Here is a 19,230-nt window from a genome sequence, read left to right on the forward strand (position 1 = left end):
TGGCACCTCCCGCCGTGTGAGTGCGATGTCGCTGAGGTCTTTCGCAGGGCGACGCCATGTGAGTTTATGGTTCGTTTTCTCCCTTCGGAGGGAGGGAGGGAGGATTGCCCCTTGGGGGAGGGTCTGTGTCCCTACAGAGGATTTTTAGAATCGTAAACGAATTTTTAGTCCCTCCTGAAGCCACATATATCATCCAAACTATTAACCTGTATTTTGTTTCATTTTCGTCTTATTCGCCTTCATCCACACTTGAATTCCGTAAAGGAGAGTTGGCTCAACGAAGGGATAACCTCTGTGAATCAGCTGTTTGCATTCGTACGTAAAATAAGTTTGTTTTGAACTATCATTGATCAAGCTCTAATACCTTCATCCACACTTGAATTCCATAAAGGAGAGTTGGCTCAACTATCTTTCCAGAATATAGTCTCTGTGAATCAACTGTTAAAATTTGTATACGTAAATTAAGTGTGTTTTTAACTACAATTGATCAAGCTCTAATATCTCCCATCACGGCTATAACCTTCCTTTTACAAGTGCTCCTGGATTCTTTCAGTAGGCTCTGCAACTTCTCTTCACTGTTGCCATATATATGCACTTATATATGTATAGACAGATAGATAGTTAGATAGGTGTCTCTCTCTCTTCAGGTAGGTGTAATGAATTCATTACCATTACCTACCTGAAGAGAGAGAGAGAGAGAGAGGATAGCAGTCTGAAATATGTATTAGTACTTGCTTTCTATACTTTAGCGTTTTTATAGGCTCCTTTTATTAGATGGAATTCTGTTGTAACAGAACATTTTTGCCAGTCATATGTATGCAAGTATGTCTGTATACTTTGTATAGGTTTGGCACAGAGAGAGAGAGAGAGAGAGAGAGAGAGAGAGAGAGAGAGAGAGAGAGAGAGAGAGAGAGAAGTGAACTTTCTCTTCAAGGCAATGTATTATTTCTGTGAATCATAAGAACAAGACAAATTCTCGAATGAGAGAGAGAGAGAGAGAGAGACTCAAAAAGGAGAGAGGAGGAGGAGCAACCAAAAATGGCTTTTAACACAAGCCTTTTGGGGCACGTCCCCGACGAAGTGGAAAGTGAGAGAGGGGCGAAGCTCTGGAGATTTACTGCATATTAAATTTACCCAGAGGTCGGGGCGTCTACCAGTCAGAAACGCTTCCCTTCGCTAAACAAACGCACAAACACGAAAAGCCTCCCCCTTCGCTGAACAAACACACAAACACGGAAAGCCTCTCCCTTCGCCGAACAAACACATAAACACAAACGCACGAACGTACAAACATAAAACTCCCAGACAGTTTGGCAAGAACGGGGTTCTATATCAGTTTTATTCCAGGATGCTTCGTTGATTTTTGTCATTCTGAGTTTGTGTGTGAGAGATAATTGGTTTATTTTTTCTAAAATGGGTTTGAAGATCCGAATGGTATCTTTGAATGTATTTATATACATGTGTGTATACATATATGTCCGTATATATAAATATATATTATTATAATATACATTTATATACAGACATTTATGTTAATATACGTATGTTTAATTATATATATGGTGTGGGTGTGTGTGTGTGTGTGTGTTTGTGTGTTTCTAGTAGATTTCTTGTTAAAATTCAAGTGTATTCATGCCCCTCGCTTCTAAACCAGAATTGTTTCCTAGGTCAAACCCATACTCCCAGATGCAGGTCACTTTAAAACCTTAAGATTCATGAAATAAACAAAAATCAGGTCAAAGTTCATATTATAGTACACCTTATTTTAGCCCTAAAGATGTCCAACTATTTAAAATTGCATAGTTTCTACTATTAATATAAATACGTTACCTTTCATTAACTCCCGAATACAAGTTTGTGTATCTTATAGCCCAAAGAAACTTTTATTAATTGGTTTCTTCTCGCTTAATTTAACCCCCCTCCCTACGCCACCCACAATTTAGGTTGTTTTCGAAGTAAATGAACATATCTGATAGCCCAAACAGACTTGAAATAATTGCTGTCATCTTGCCTAATTTAACAACCCCCCAATCCTCCCCCTTAACATCCCCCTCCCCCACCAATTCAGGTTGTTTTAGAAGTAAACAAACGGCCAAAAGTGAGTGAGAGGAATTCGAGTCACGTTTTACGTAAAGCATTCCATACCTTTGGCACGGCTCTTCATTATTAAGCCCGCGGTTAAATTAGCGAGGTGATGCGAGTGTTCTCTTGAAGAACGCACCCTTTGAGGCCAGTAGATTTTTTTTATTGTGCTTTGGTTAATATTATTATTGTTGTTATTATTATTATTATTGTTATTATTTAGCGTTCTTTGAAGCCAGTAGAGTGTTCAAAGTTTGACAAAATTCTCTTGCGCATGTATTGTTGTACTTGGATTATTATTATTATTATTATTATTATTATTATTATTATTATTATTATTATTATTATTATTATTTATCTTTTTTTGCATTCTCAAAATGCGTAACTGGAAGATGGCGTTTTGTCCGAAGAATTGGTAGACTGTAAAAAAATTTTCATGTGCATATTTGATTGTACTTTGGTTATTATTATTATTATTATTATTATTATTATATTATTATTATTATTATTATTATTATTTACTCGTTCATTTGCTCTCCTTAAAAGAATGTTCCCTGTAAACAAAAGGCGTAACTGAAATATGGTGTTTGTTACCGTGGAGTTTTACGTTATTATTATTATTATTATTATTATTATTATATTATTATTATTATTATTATTATTATTATTATTATTATTATTATTCCTGACAGCATCAGTCCAACTCCAACTATCGCCTGGAGGATGACCAGCAGAGCCTGAGTCGAAACGTTGCTAGAAAATAAGACGAAAGAGCAAGATAGAGAGAGAGAGAGATAAGCTTGATGCTATTTCTATGCAGAATATTATTATTATTATTATTATTATTATTATTATTATTATTATTATTGTTATTATTATTATACCCTTTGTTTTTAGCTGCTCTTGATACAATTCGTGATTACGGACGAAATCTCTTTCGAAGCTAGGGTACAACTTCCGCGCAGGTTGGAATGTGGGTCGTATACCGGCTTTGTAGTCCTATAAACTCTGTAATTCAGAGAGAGAGAGAGAGAGAGAGAGAGAGAGAGAGAGAGAGAGAGAGTGTTAGTGTTGACGCGACAGTTACGTCTGCCGTCAAGTTTATTCCTGGGAGGATAAAATGTTTAGGTCTAAGCCATTTTGTGTTGGTCTCAGATTGGGTCCGTTCTCACCAAATTATTAATATTATTACTATTATTGTAAAAGAAACCTACAAAATTACTGTGTATAATGTGTTTACTTATAAGTATTTACATTTTATTTTAATCAGCACTACTTATAAGTAAACACATTATACACAGTAATATTGTGGGTCTCTTAAATTTCAGAAGAAAACTGAAAGAAGTTTTTGTTTGGTTCATTATTATTATTATTATTATTATTATTATATTATTATTATTATTATTGCCAATTTAAACACTTTTGCTTCTAGTGACTTATAAATAGCCCCAGTCATAAAGATAACAAACAGCAAAAATTAAATTCACACGTAAGTCTCATTTTATAGGATGGGGGTGCCACCCCCCATACCCTCGTCCACCCTGGCAGCTACCCACCCCAACCGACCAAGTACCATGTACGTAATTCACTTTTCTGGCCTACATTGAGCCAAAAAGATTGCCGAATATTGTACCCATATATTTTGCCTTCGCGTGAGATCAATCTATGGACCTCTGATGGTAATGATTGACTGACTGTCAATTGTCCGGCGTTGCAATTACTTGGGTCAGTGATGATGCAGAAGATGGGGGGGGGAGACTGGTTACTTGGTATACATTGTATACTATATATATATATATATATAATATATATATATATATATATATATATATATATATCCTCTTTCGGTCTTCAGGCTGTTGATATTCCTTATTCCCAAGTGTGTTCTCACATACTAGGCGGCGTTTTTCTCATTCCCCTGTCAATTTCAATAAAATGTTATAATATTAAGCTTAAAATCTCTCGTAAAGTTAAAACTAATTTGCATATTCCCTAATCTCGGTACAAAATACACTCGTAGTTTTGTAGCGGAGAATTAAAATGGAATGTCAAACTTGTCAACAGTTTCGAACAAAAAGTTAAGCCGCAGAATTTCACAGCATACAGGGAAGTATTATGGTCCATGGGGGAAGGAGAGGCGGTTCGTAAATGAATTTTTCGGACACAGGGGGTACCAGACGCCGAAATGGGTACTCGAAACATTTCCCCCTTCGCATACCAACTGCCCATTGGCAGGGCTTTGGTCTTCATGCCAGTCACACTTAGATTGTGGTATGCCACATTCCTCGGCCACGGATATGTACGCTGAAGACTATGTGCTGGCGAAGGAGTCTCCTTGTTTGTTGGGCTCGTTCGTTATGATTTTTTCCGAATGTTTAGAGCAGTTGCTTTTTGGATTTTGTGTTAATTAAGGACGATTCTGGTTTGTTGTTGGAGCTAGTTCGCTATGCTTTTTTGCTGATTATTTGGTGCCGTTTCTCGTGAACTTTTTACTTGCTGATGAAGGACCAACTTAAAAGATAAACCGTTCTGAGACTTTCGTGTTCATGATGATGACTATGTATGATTCCTGTTTGGTGGGCTTGTTCGCCTTGATTCTTTACGACTATTTCGAACAGTTCCTTCTGATTTTTATGTAAAAATGAGGGATGATGCTTCGTTTTCTTTGTCGCTGCATGTGGTGTCCTTTTCTTGTAAAGGAAATGTTCTTTTTGATAAAATGTTCTTTCAATTGGTAGAAAAGGGTCACCACGTCCAGGAGAAATCGTAGGTGTTTTAGATAATGTGTTAGTCAGGGGCAACAGGGTTCCTCCGTATACGTCTTTGTGATGTATGTGGGACCAATTTTAGAACTCTCTCTCTCTCTCTCTCTCTCTCTCTCTCAGCATTTACTAGCATCTCTCTCTCTTATTTTACTTTAGCCTGTGTATTTACAAATCCTCTGTACGAGGAAGTCTTAAGTTTTACCTAGAAAAAAGGTATAATTAACACACACAGACACCACACACACAAATATATATATATATATATATATATATATTATATATATATATATATATATATGTATGTATGTATATATATATATATATATATATATATATATATATATATATATATATAATTGTGTGTGTGTATGTTAACACCTCTCTCTTAAGCTTCGAACTCTCGTCTATTTTCAGCCTTTTAATGAAAGGTTTTGTTGCTAGTTCTGTTCGCTCAGAAACGCGAAGATTGTTTACGCAAGGATTCCTTTGGAGGAACCCCTGTAATCTCCCCCAGCGATTCGGAGATTAACCGGCAGGAAGTAATCCAGTTTTTACCCTCTCTCTCTCTCTCTCTCTCTCTCTCTCTCTCTCTCTCTCTCTCTGAGTCATATCTAGACTTACGTAGTGATTGTCCACTTATATAACGACACTACCTGCTGAGAAAAAATACATATATATACTACGACGAAATTTGCTTAGAAACAATACTTGAATAACACTATTACAAGGAAGCAATACTTAAATAAATATTTACTGAGAAGCAATACTTGAATTAACAATATTTACGAAGGAACAATTCCTATATAAACTATTTGCAAAGAACCAATACTTAAACAATATTTACAAAGAAACAATACTTTAACAATATTTACCGAGAAACAGTACGTAAATAAACAATATTGACAGAGAAAATACTTAAATAGAATATTTCCCAAGGAACAATACTTGTATAAACAATATTTACAGAGAAGCAATTCTTAAATAAACAATCTTTACAGAGAAATAATACTTTAACATTATTTACACAGAAACAATACCTAAACAATATTTACCGAGACACAATACTTGAACGAATGACGGCATTCGCCGAGAAACAGTACTTCGAATATCTACAATTTTTGCCGAGAAACAACACTAATTTTAAACTGTACGTTCCTCCGGGCCTTCAGAATTTCCGACGCACTTCAGATAAGGCCAAATGTGGCCATAACGCCAGAGAGATTAGACTAATTTATTATCCAGCTTATTAAAACTCGCTCTCTCTCTCTCTCTCTCTCTCTCTCTCTCTCTCTCTCTCTCTCTCTCTCTCTCTCTCTCTCTCTTGGCCATGGTGCCAAAAAGGTGCGTCTGATTGTACAGACAAAAATATTATTGCACGCTAGGCGTGAAAAGCTTGAGGTTCAACATATAATATTATAATATATATAATATATTTATATATTAATATAATATATATATATTCTAATATAAGAAACCATTCAAAAAAATTCAAAAAAAACAAAATTGTAAAATATATATAGAAAGAAGCCATCCATTTCCAAGTCATAGGCCAAGCGAACAATGCATATGAACTGCCTATCCTAGAGTCTTTATTTATTAAACATCTGGTTCCCCAGTTAAATACCCAGACCTCCTCCACACAACTGTACCTGAGCTAACTTTTATTTGTTTTGTCATTCTGTCTCTTGCCTTCTCGGCATAAGGTTGGTTAGCGGTCTTTGGTCTTTTTATTTTATTTTTTTTTGTTTTCGTTTCTGTATGTTTTTTTTAATTGTGTTGTAATTTATAAATGTTGAATTTTAGAGTAATTTTTAAAGTAATTTTTAAGTAATTTTTAAGTAATTTTATTTATTGTTTAACAGATTCCCTGAAGATGTAATAATGATATTACGAAACGTAGGAAATAAAGAATTGAAATGAATTGCAACGTTTCTAATAGTCCACCTTCACGCTGATGTGTCCTACTGGCCGTCGCCTTCCTCTGTATATATATATATATATATATATATATATATATATATTATATATATATATTTACATAGGTAGATAGATAGACGTTTGCACCCAGAATAGACTTTGGAATGATTTATCTTCTTTCTATATTATTTTTCATTTACTTTTAATTGTGTATAGTTAATTACTTAATAATCATAAGTTCGTATGAGTTATTGTATTGTGTATAGTAATTGTTGTATGCAGTTATGGAATTTACAGTGTTCATGAAAAACATAGTATTATATACATGGAATGATAGACAGATATTTACTTTACTGTAAGAAATTTGGTAAATATTACAGGTTTCTGTGAAGTGGTTTGTCCCGATGAAATATGAGAACATATATTGTCTTTTAATGATAAGTAACTTGAGCAAGCAATCTTAATTTATAAGAATCCGTAAGACTGCACTTTTGGTGATATTTAACCTTGTCTTTTGGTTCCAAGGTACCAATATTTATTTGATATGGGTTTCAGGTTTGGTAAAAAGTAATTTATCCTATCGTACATATGTATATGTTTTGTATCCTACTAAAATAGTGAAGCCATGTAGTATTTTGATATCAGGGTCTTTATTTTTTTTAATAGACTTGGTAAGATTGCATGGTTAGTTTACATTTTTGAAGAGTGAGTAATTATTTTTTTTTCATTTTTGATAATGTAGCCATATTTTGAGATATTTTAACTTGTGGTGTTCGGTAGTGAACGCTCTGTTGCTTTATAATTATTGACCAATTTTTTTTTAAAAGACATTGTCTATGACATGTTAGAGCCATAAGAGTCATAGTATGCCCACACATTACGGCAAAAAAATGTCGTAAACGCTTTGGTAACTTGTCTCCTACATATCACAAGTTGACAACAAGTCAGCAACCTGAAGTGGAGAATAGACGCTGGTTATAATAGTACGAAGCACTGATCAGAACTACCGACAAGTCGTTGATTTATTTTCAACCTGTTTGTGATATGTGTGCAACAAGTTGCTGACATGTGTTTACGAGTATGACATTTTTTGACTGTAGTGTGGACGCACCCTAATGCATACTTAGTTACAGCTTGTATCTGTCCATCGCAGTGACTCTCCGCAAACTTGATGTCCTTATTTTCTTGTCTCAGATGGTAGAATGGCCTCCGTAGCTGTAGAAACCACTGCTGACACCTGTGCTGCTACATCTGCTGTTTGGTCTCCCTTGGCCCTCATTCCTCCTCCGCCTCCTCCTCCTCCTCCTCCTCTGCCACCACCGCGCAGCCTGTCTAACCGAGCTCTCCTCGAAGCTGCAAAGTCTCTTTCCGAAGTCATGGAGCCTAACAACAACAACAACTCTTTTAACTCTGCCGCTGTGGCCTCCATTCCAGAAACTCCCGTCACTGCTTCTTCTTCTTCTGCTTCTTCCTCACAGCCAAACGGCTCTTCCACCCCCTCTCCACCCCCACCCCCCACTGATTTCCAGCCTTTGATGTCACCTCCACCTCCAGATTTGCCTCCACCTCCAGACTTTTACGTGTCGTCATCCTCATCGTCATCTTCACCTCCGCCCCCGCCACCGCCTCCTTCATATCTCTTCCCCGAATTGTCTTCGGGAGATCTTCCACCTCCTCCTCCTCCCCAGGTACTGTTGAATCTGGAATCACAACCGCACCCTTTGTACATTTGCTCTTATGATCCTCCGTCACCCGAAATCAAGTCTGAGTACGACCCAAAACTTCCTCCAGGTTTTCCTTTGAATGCTGCTCATGATCCGGGTTCACCTCTTCCTCCTCCTCTTCCACCTCCTCCCCGGCCTACGCCTCCACCTCCGCCTACACCTCCTGTGAGACAAGCATCGAGAGAAAATCTTAACATACCACCTCATGAATCTGAGTCTGCAGGTGATAGTTTATCTAGTCAAGCTTTTACCAAGAGAAGTTCAGGGTTGTACTTAGCTTCAGCAGAGGGGACCCAAAGCAAAGTCTCGGACAATGCAACAGATTGTAGATATCCTTCAAAGAATGTAACTGACACCACTGTAAGCACTGAGGATTCCTTAGACGGAAGAGCTGTCTCGAGCGGACTTTCCTCTTCCACTCTTACAGCAACCCTCCTCTTAACACCAGAGTCAGGGTTGTCTCCTTTACCTCCACATGCTCTGAGGGTGTCACCAGTGCCAACAGATGCCATTACTGTAACTTCTTTGCAGACAGATGACTTCACCACCACATCTGGGACCAGTAATACATCAACACCTAACATTTTTGACAGTAGAGATACCACTTTTGACATTGATACACCAGAGGTAACGCCTCAGCTCTCAGAGATCCTAGGGACTCATTCACCTACGCCATGTGAAGTTAAAATGAATTCAATAATGGACGAAATTTTAAATGATAATGCCTCTGGTTCAGAGGTCACACCACACCTGTCTGACATAAGTGGATCCCATTCAGCAACCCCAACTGAAGTAAAGATCAAGTCAGTTGATGATGATAGTCCTGAAGATGTAGAATTTGACAGAGCTGCAAGACGAGATTCTTTGTCCATCAAATTGGAATCTTCCATTACTTCACCACCAGAAACATTAGAAAGCGAAAGACTTGGAGATGTTGGGGATGCGACTGGCAATGAATCTCTTTCAGAAAGCATAGATTACAGCCTGACGGAGAGAATCACCACAGATTCCCTCACAGTTAACAGTAATACTGGAGTAGCACAAATGTCATCTCCCTTTTCAACAGAACCTCCATCGCTCTTTTCCCTCCCAACTGACAGTGACACCATTTCAGCAGACATGGACCCCTTGTCTGCTGATATGTTGTCTCCAATGGGAGACTTTGAGTCCTACCCAGCAGATGTGGAAACTTCTACCATAGACTCTGCTGCTACACGAGGAGTGGATGTATTTCTCACTTCCTCATCGGGTTATTCTGATACTGCATACGCAACAGCTGATAGTAACATGGAATCATTGACCATGTCCCCTGTTTTCACAGAATCATGCACCATAACGCCCCTTCCAACAGATTATGTTACTCCCTTGTCCACCCACCCAACCACTACCCCGGTATCTTCTCCCATTCCCTCATCTCCCCTACCCTATTTTGATACCATACCTCCTGACACAATGTATTTTTCTCAGTCCTATACCTCCTTTGTCAGCCCCTCTTTGTCCACAACAGTAACCGGTACCTCAAGAACATTGGTGTCGGCTTCAGAACATCATTATGCACCTCACATGAAGTCTAGCACTGATCAGCAAAGGTTAGTTGCATCACCAGTGCCTGAGTCCTTACCTGGTCACGATGACAAAAGCAAAACTCCACTGACTCTGTCAGATAATTCCCAGACTGCAAGTACAGCATCTGGTAAACTTGTGAAATGTGACGATAAACTTAGACGGTCCTTAAAATCTAGCATTGATGTTGTCAAATTGGAGGAAATGTTAAGTCGAGCGCAGAATCTGGAAGCTGAAAAAAGTAAAGAGGAAACTGATGCAGATCAAGAGGAATTAGACACTGAAGCAACCAAAGTCATTACATCACCTAAAAACAAGGAAGAAGAAGAAGCCGATGAACACTTAACCACTCACGTTTCTCAGGAAAAATCTCCAGTAAATGGTGAACCTGAAACTCAGATGGTTTCAGAAAGTGATATAAAGGTTAGCACAAAAAAGGAGCTTAATGACAAAGGAGAACATTTAAAAAGTGATAAAGATATGTTGAAAGAAAGTCATGTTGACAGAGATAAAGCTGTGACTCCAACGAAGGAAAAAGATACAGATGAAGGTAAAGAAAAAATGAAAGAAAGTCAGTGTCTGATGAAGTCTCCAAATCACCAGACCATACTCACGTCAGAGAGAATGCTGACATAAAGGCTGAAACGCCTCTAGAGAGTGACATTGACAAAAGCAAACAAGATCTCACAAGCAGTGAATCATCAGCAGATGAAGAGAAATCCAAATTTCAGTTAGATGAAAAGATACAGACCTCTGTTATGGATATGAGTGAGTCCAAAGAATTGTTTCCTTCACAATTATTTGTATTTGATTTTTCTTGCGACAGTAAGGACTCTGTAAGTGCTGACACTGAAAATGTCTTACCAGCCTCACCATTAACGACAAAGATGAAGTCGTTTCCTACATCTCCAGTCTCTAGTTCTCCTCCGAAGCAATCTATTCCTCTTAAATTCAGCTCTTGTGGAGGAACAATGTCCCCCAAAATTCCGCTGTCACCAGCTAGATCACCATTACCTTCCACCAAGGGAGCTGATGCTGCCTCTCCCAAGAGCCCTGGAATAATTCCTCTTTCAAAATCACCAGAGGAAGCTATGGAGCTCTTAGATACTTTAGTAGGCAACATGGAGAACCTGTCAGCTGACTTGCCTCACTCACCATTAATAGAAAAAGAAGTGGGCGAGGCATCAACGACACCTGTAGTGTCTGACAGCGACAACACCGAATCCTCTAAAAGTGAAATGAAAGCTCATGACTCTAATGCTGCTGTTGTTGATGATAGCAAAGATAAAGATAATGAATTTGATCATTCCATAACCATATCAGATGAAACAGATGGTGTGATGACAGATTCCATGTTTTCGTACAGCTCGCTAACGTCACCAGTTAGTCAGATCGAAAATATATTTTACACACCTCAGCAGTTACCTGGATCGTCGGAGACTACAGATGAATCTCCGTGTGGTGACGCTGATAAAGATGACCCTGTGAAACCTCAGCATTCGCCAGTTTATGAACATTCTTGTGATAATGGTACTCCAGTTGACATTAATGCTCATAGCTCTTCCAATGCCAATATGTCCCCATCTGATAAATCTGAGACAATGCATGCGACTAATACAAAACCTAAAGAAAACTTAGTAGATAACAAAGTAATGTCAGGTGAATTCATTGTGGACTCTAATGTAACAGACGATAATGATAATAATATAAAGACCTCAGACACATTGCTTGAAGTACAAAAGAAACCTGAGGAAGATAATGATTTTGATTCCTTTAGTCCTGAAACTCATAAACACCCAGAAAGAAAAGAACCAGAGCCTGCTCTTTCAAGTCATTTTGATAACAGCAGAGATAGTTTAGGGAATAGACCTGAAGTGGGCGAAGTGCCCACAGTAGAAAGCATTGATACCCCCGCTTCATTTTCTTCTCCTTCCCTTCGCAGCATCGCGGCCGATGTTGTTCCACCTCCGCCAGCTTCCCGTGCCAAGACACCTCCTTTGCCTCCTCCCAGATCTTGTGTCAATACTCCCAGACCAGGAATGGGAGCCCCCTTACCCCCACCAAGGCAGTATATGCTTATTCCAATCAGCTCGTCCCAAGCACCATCAAGAAGACACAGCCCCCCACCGGCCCCGCCAAGGTCCACTTCTGTACGCAGATCTCCACCTCCCCCACCTCCCAGGTCAACAGTTCAGACACCTGCTTCAGTAAACGAATGGATAGATTTTCCTCCTTTACCTCCACCTCCCACTTCTGTCATTAATACTCCTTCAACTCCACCAAAACTGACTCCTGTGCCAGAGGAGTCTTCTTTTCCGTCTACACCTGTGCCACCTAAAGAATCTGAGAACGGGCTGTCACCGGCTAGATCCGTCTCTCCTCGTCATAGGAAATCTCCCGGCCAGACAGGTTCTAGCAGCAAACCTGACAGTGCCCGTGAAGCAGCAGCAGAAGTAGGGACATCAGTGTTGAGAGTAGAATCTAGTGGTGAAAAGAATCATTTACAATCCCAAGCAGCTGCTGCACAGTCTGAAACTTCTTCAGGTGTAGATTTGCCTCCCTTGATTCGCAAGAGTGAAAGCCCTCCAACTCTTCCACCAACCCCTGAAGAAGACAACGAAGAGGAGCCACCCCCTCCGCCGCCACCCCCAGTCGACTTCAGAGATGAAAACTTACCTCCCCTTCCCCTTCCACCACCTCTAGAATCACTAGTTTCAGCTCCCGCAGCCCCTCCACCACCTATAAGAAGTAGAGTTCCAACACCGCCACTTCCCCCCCTTCCGAAAGCAGTATTTTCTCATGAGTATTTTGACCAGCAAAACTCTCATCATTCAAGTGATGAATCTAACAAAGGTAGTATTCTTCTAGCTTCAGATATGGCGTCAAGCTCAAGCGGTACGTCAGCACCACCACCACCACCACCACCTGCAAGCAATGCGCAAGGTGCTTCAAATGCCATTGCACCTGCTTTATCATCCGCACCCGTAGCTCCACCTCCACCACCTCCTCCAATGCTTACTTCACTACCCTCCTCATCCCAAACTCCCAGTCACCCACCATTATCTGCTCCTCCGCCATTGAAGTGTCCAGCTCCGCAGTCGTCGAAGGTAACTCCGAACTCGGCACTGTGGACCGTTTCACCGTACGGCAAAGTGGTCATTACTAGGAATGACTTGCCTCTGCCGTCTCCTGAAGAAGAGATTCGAAAAACATTTCATAACGTCAAGAACTGGGGGTTGTTGGAATATGGCGTGGATACGTTGGCTGTTTACACCCAGCTGAGACCAAATATACAAATGGGACCACAGTAAGTATCCCTTACTTACTTATAGAAATTTTTCATGATGTATGGTTAAGTATCTTGAATTATACAAGTATGAAACAAACTTTATAGCCAATCTCTCTATTTCAGACTACTCTTAACTTTTATTTCTCAAATCTTTTCATATTTTGTGTCTAAATGAAAAATATGAAATTGTATTAAGGTAAGTCACTATTATTTATCCAATCTTGAAGGCCTAAATTTTCTTTTATTCATTACAATTCTTAGCTCTGGCAGAATTCCAATACAGTAGTGTATTTGCCTTTTTGTACCTCCTAACAAAGACGCATCTTCCTGTCACATCCTCAGCAGCAACACCATTTGGCCATACTTTTCATTAGATCTCCTCGTACTAATATACCTTCAGATTAAGCAATTCTGTTGTTGCGTCTGATAACACATCCCAAAATTTTATCTTTTCTTCAATTAGTCACTATTTTGAGTGTGTGAACCACGAACACGTGTTACCTTCTTTCCTAAGTTTATTTTCATCTTTATTGTCTTACCGATTGTTTTTGCACCCTTGTACTGTATCAACACTGTACGCAACAATTATTTACACTTCTTCTTGCCTTTCTTGCATTTAACTATCATTGTGTCAGCATTTACCGTGTTCAGTTTCACTATGCTTGTGTCATATCTGTTATCTGTTTTCCCATGGTAAGCTTTACGCTCCCTGCCTGTTGATGGTTGCTGAGTACGGGGAGCCATGCCATTTAAAGAACTGTTATATTTTGGAACTGTCTTTTTTTGCAAAAAGTTCAACATACTTGATTTTGATGAACTTAAACCGCCTCATGATTTGTTCCCTTTTTAAAGACTTGATAATGACACTATCAATATTCGATACTGTCTTCACAGCCCTTTATTTTTTACAGATGTGGTCTAGTGGCCCTGAGCATGGCTTCTCAAGTCTTCCCAGAAACAAAAGAAGTAGCAGATTTGCTCAAAGAGGCCAGGGAACAGAAGTTCACTAGTCACGGGGAAATGTTCTCCTCTGAAAATATGGCCAGATTAGCGAACGACATCAACGGCATGGAAGCGACTGTACGCAGAGACGTGCTCTGCAATCCCAAGATTCTCTTGGAACTGCTCATTCATGGAAATCTGATTCTTGTACCGTATCCTTTTATAGAAAATTTTCTTGTATGCTGTGCATCATCATTTAGCTTAAGAAGTTTGGCATTTAGAAAGGGCACTTGCTACAAATGGGGCCTTTGGGACTTCCAATTAGTATAAAAAATCTTGACATTTAGAGGGGGCACTTCATAAAAATGAGCCCTTTGAGATTTATATCAGTAAACAGATTGTTTTTTCATTACCAGTGTTAGTCTTGTGTATTTCATATTCTCATCCTTCATTATTTTAACAAGAATTTTAATTTTTTCCAGTTGAGTTTTTATAGCACAGGTGATAGTCCAGGTCGCTGGATAATCTAAGATATTAGGAATAAGTTTGAGACTTTTCTTGATAACCTACTTCTGATACTGGAAAACATTAAGAAATCAAGGGAAAAGCTCAAAGCATATCTCATCTAGATTTACTAGGAATCATATGATAGCCATTCATTCCTGGCAAGAAGGTATTGCTATTTGCCCTTTACAGATAGTTCCAGGACTCTCATCCCTGCTGAATTTGGATAAACTGCAGCGTGGATGCAATTGTGGGAGAAATTTTCCTTGACACTTTCTTTCAGGTATGATGCTGATCAGAATCACATGCCAAATTTAAGGAATGGCCACAAGGCCCACTGGGGCATTATTTGTGGCTGCCTTGTGCAGTCCCCGTCCTTAAATATGCATATGGGTGGAGCTTCAAAGTTAGATTCTAGAGTAGATAACCTGTTCCACATGCGTCCTCGAAGCAGACGTGGATTTGCTCCAAGTAGAGATGGTAGCGTTACGCCAAGCACTCCCTTAGTTCCCGGCTCGCCGCGTTTAGGCCACAGGATCCTTAGAACTCCAGACATTACAGCTTCATTGTCCTCGGATGGAACGAAAACGCCAGACATACTGCAGAAGGAGAGTAGCATCGGAAGGACTTTTGAGGGTGACAGCCTGAGTGTCTGTAGTAGTCGAGTCAACACACCCATGATTCCTGAAATTTTCAACGACGACATTAGACTGGTGGTGCTGTGGAGACAGGGCAAAAGTCGCAATCTGGTCGCAGCGCCTCTTGAAAAGCTGTGCGAAAGTAACGATCAGTTATTCGAGTATCCGTCTCCAACCAGTGAAATTGAGGAGGAATTCATCGTAGGCTCTGTTCAGGATGGACTTGCTGGTCAAGTTGTGGTGTTGCATAAGACTAAGACAGCCCTCTCAGACTTGGTTGGCATACTCCAGGACAAACACGAAAGCCACTAGCGAGTAGAGTACCGGCAGTCCCCGGGTTATGACGGGAGTTCCGTTCTTGAGATGCGTTGTAAGCCCGATCATTGTAAAAAAATCCTAAGAAAACCTTACTTTTAATGCTTTGGGTGCATTGAAAACTATGTAAACTGCATTCTTATTGCATTTTTCATCAAAAAAAAACTTCAAATATTGATTATTTTGCATTTTTGGTGTCATATTTCATCTGCCAGATGAGCGTTGTAGGCGTCGTAACCCTGGTAATAATGTCTGATGAATATAATTGAGAAGCGCCTTAACCTCGGAACGTCGTAACCCGGGGACTGCCTATAGTGATAGGCAGCTTTGTGAGAGGACAGATAAGTATTTTCATTTCAGTCGTTGATTCGCCATGTTTTCATTGACTTGCTTTCCTATGAACTGCACCGTAAGTGCCTATAGTGTCATTGGTGATGGTCTTGTTGCCATAAAATGTGCATACACTATAATTTATACTGGATGAGCATGTGTAATCTCAGTTGTTCGGAAAGGTAAGTTTTGTGGTTTGGAAGTACAGTGCAGTATTGTGAAGTTTGTCTATTCCTTCGTATTCTTTTTTATTATTTTCTTTTGGAATTTGATTAGCTTGATATCAACAATGCAAAACACTATCAGTTCAGTATTGGCAGCCTTGGTCAATTCAATATTTGGCAGTTTTAATTCTACTGTAATTCAATAGAATAATCATGTAAAAAAGGAGGCACAGTTTTCCATTATATTAGTCGTTTCATTTTGGGATTGAAAATTGTGAACATTGTCTCTGTATGACTCTCATACGAAACTAAACTGCTGTATTTGCCAGTTCAAGGTCCTGTGACTGAACATTTTCAAACCAACTCTCTCTTATATACCAGCTGTACTCAGATATTTTTTGACAATAGTCAGTTTGTCTTCACCATGCTTTTTAAAATGCTGTATTATCTTAGAACATTAATACACTTTTGTACTAGTCTCATAGTGTCATTACTGGCTTACAGTTGGTCTTTATTATTGATATATTAGTTGTTTATTTTGCCTTTATTTCAAACTGACAAGAGAGTATGATATGAAGTAAACATGATCATATAATAAAGTACTGTACGTCTGCACAAACTTACCTGTAGCTACAACATTATCCATGTTCTTAAATACTATTTGCAGGTATTCAGATACAGCGAACCTTTTAAATGACATGCATATGTGAACTGGTGTATGCATTTCTCCATAAATCGACTCTAACCGTACGTGGTAATGTAGAATTTTTTTTAATGCATATGAATACTACTCTCAATACTTAATAGAATTGCAGTAATCACAGTATATAACTTATGCTTCTGGTTGCCTGAAAGCCTTCAAAAGCTAGAAACTTGTAAAAATCAAACAGTTGAGGAATGTTTCTTCAATACATAGAGAGATTTTGTACCACATGATGTTTTATTTCCCTAATTGCAGTGCCACATTCCGTTTTGTGTTAAGCGCCTCAGTGGCGTGGTTGATATGGTGTTCGCGTTCCACCTCGGTGGTCGCGGGTTCGATTCTCGGCCATTCCATTGAGGAGTGAGAGATGTGTATTTCTGGTGATAAAAGTTCACTCTCGACGTGGTTCGGAAGTCACGTTAAGCCGTTGTTCCCGTTGCTGAATAACCACTGGTTCCGTGCAACGTAAAAGCACCTTACTAAAAACATTCCGTTTTGGTTCCCTAGTTGCTGCTCAGAAAAATCCAATTAGTGTTTATTCTTTTGATGAATCCCCACAGTGGCAGGAAGGAATGCCCAAAGAAAATACAACACCCCAAGCGTGCATATTATAATCTTTTAGCACACAGCATGCTTTGTATATTCGAAACGAAGGTTTTCCTTACCCCTTGACTTTTCCCTCGGTGCTAATACAGACGACAGGAGTTCAAGATGAAAAAATAGCTGCCTTTAAGCTTGTTCTGAATACAAGTTACTCTTGATGACTACATAGTACATAAATTACAGTAGGCATAAGACATGAAATCATTCAATGTACAAATACTGAAAGACCAACAAAGGTATTTTAATACTTTTAGTAACATATAAAAAATACCTAGAAAGTCATTGAGACGTGAAGATGAAGTGGCCAAGTGCATCAAACATCCTCCATTGTCACAGGAAGTCAACTGAAAACCCTTCCTTGGTGCAGTTACACCTGGGCACCTGTAAACCAAAATGATGACAGGTGTCTACTGTATCGCAAGATAATATTCATACAATTTCAGTCCAGTTCTCATAAAGCATTGACTTGAACTAGCACAAACCAATATTATGTCTAAAAGACGTATATGGCTTTATGGCCCCTTACATTAATTAAAGCAACATCATAGAACAACGATTGTTTTTTCTTTATTTTTTTAAGAGTTAATCGACGTAATGTCTGGCGTAATATCAGGCATGAACTAGCTGCAGTGTATACATTTTTATGAATAAAATTAGATGGATTAAAACAAAGTTAGTTTAATTAAAACGGGTGTAATGGTTATCTGCTGATTAAAGACGTCTAAACGAATGACTTAAAAATGCGAAAAAGACATTTCGTGTTGGAATTTAGTAATGATGTATATTACCATCATGACAAATGTTTACAAGTCCCATCAAGATGAGAAGTAAATCTTATAACTAAAACCAAGTTACGTTATCATAAAACACAGACATTTTTATCAAAACTTTAGGATTAATAAGTAATATTACAATAAAATTTAATTATTATGATTAAATTTACAATTACGCGTCAATTAGTTGTAAAATATCATATGAATTAAATAATATTAAAAAAGAAATCACTACAATGTAATCTGGAAAATGAGACTATGTGACACGACCCTGTATATAGTAAAGTGACACTTTGCACGTGTGGTCTTTGACATACAACGAAGGTAAGTGGGCCTGTTGTTATATTATAGCTAAATTATGCAATTATCTATCTAAACATAGCAATTGGAGGAGTAAATATGTAATTTTTCCTTTAAAGATACGACTATTGAGGGTGCAACTTGTGGTTAGTGTTTCCGCCATCATTGTAGGAACCTTGTGAAGGAAGCCGGTCTTTGATATGCCTAGCCTACCTAATATTTCGAAAATAACCTGTCAATAATTACATTTAATTACATTAATGACGTCATTTTGTCATTATTTCGTAGTCCTGATCATTTATGAGGGGTTTCTCATCATAAGTAAGGCAGGGTAGGTCTACTACTTAGGCTAGGGTAAGTAACAGATTGGACTGTCCAACTCACCGACTACCACGGCTAGGCCACCCTCCGAAGAAGTACTTTAACACGTCCTGACACTGGAGATGGTCATCAGTCACGAGTTGTTGGTGGTGAGAGGAATAGCTCGAGACCTCTACTCTCCTTTCGAAGTATTTTCTCCAAAGTTAGAAATTAAGGCCATAGGGTAAACAACCGCAGTCGATCCATCGTCATTGCGTGGCTCGGCCTTATTCACCCGATAGGGTAAACAATCACGGA

The 19,230-nt window shown here is 38.8% G+C and overlaps 1 protein-coding gene across 4 annotated transcripts in view; it reads left to right on the top strand.

Moving 5' to 3' along the window:
* The window catches only part of LOC135214000 (mucin-2-like), a 48,128-nt gene extending 30,964 nt beyond the window's left edge, over positions 1-17,164 (top strand). For all 4 annotated transcript variants that reach the window (XM_064248097.1, XM_064248095.1, XM_064248096.1 and 1 more), the window contains 4 exons: positions 7,959-10,077; positions 11,994-13,358; positions 14,252-14,494; positions 15,070-17,164. In XM_064248097.1, coding sequence (XP_064104167.1) covers positions 7,967-10,077; positions 11,994-13,358; positions 14,252-14,494; positions 15,070-15,736 — 4,386 coding nt within the window. In that variant the 5' untranslated portion in view covers positions 7,959-7,966 and the 3' untranslated portion in view covers positions 15,737-17,164. The remainder of the gene's footprint in view (positions 1-7,958; positions 10,078-11,993; positions 13,359-14,251; positions 14,495-15,069) is intronic.
* Positions 17,165-19,230: the final 2,066 nt, after the last annotated feature.

Source organism: Macrobrachium nipponense, chromosome 43 (assembly GCF_015104395.2).
Source record: "Macrobrachium nipponense isolate FS-2020 chromosome 43, ASM1510439v2, whole genome shotgun sequence".
NCBI classification, from domain to species: domain Eukaryota; kingdom Metazoa; phylum Arthropoda; class Malacostraca; order Decapoda; family Palaemonidae; genus Macrobrachium; species Macrobrachium nipponense.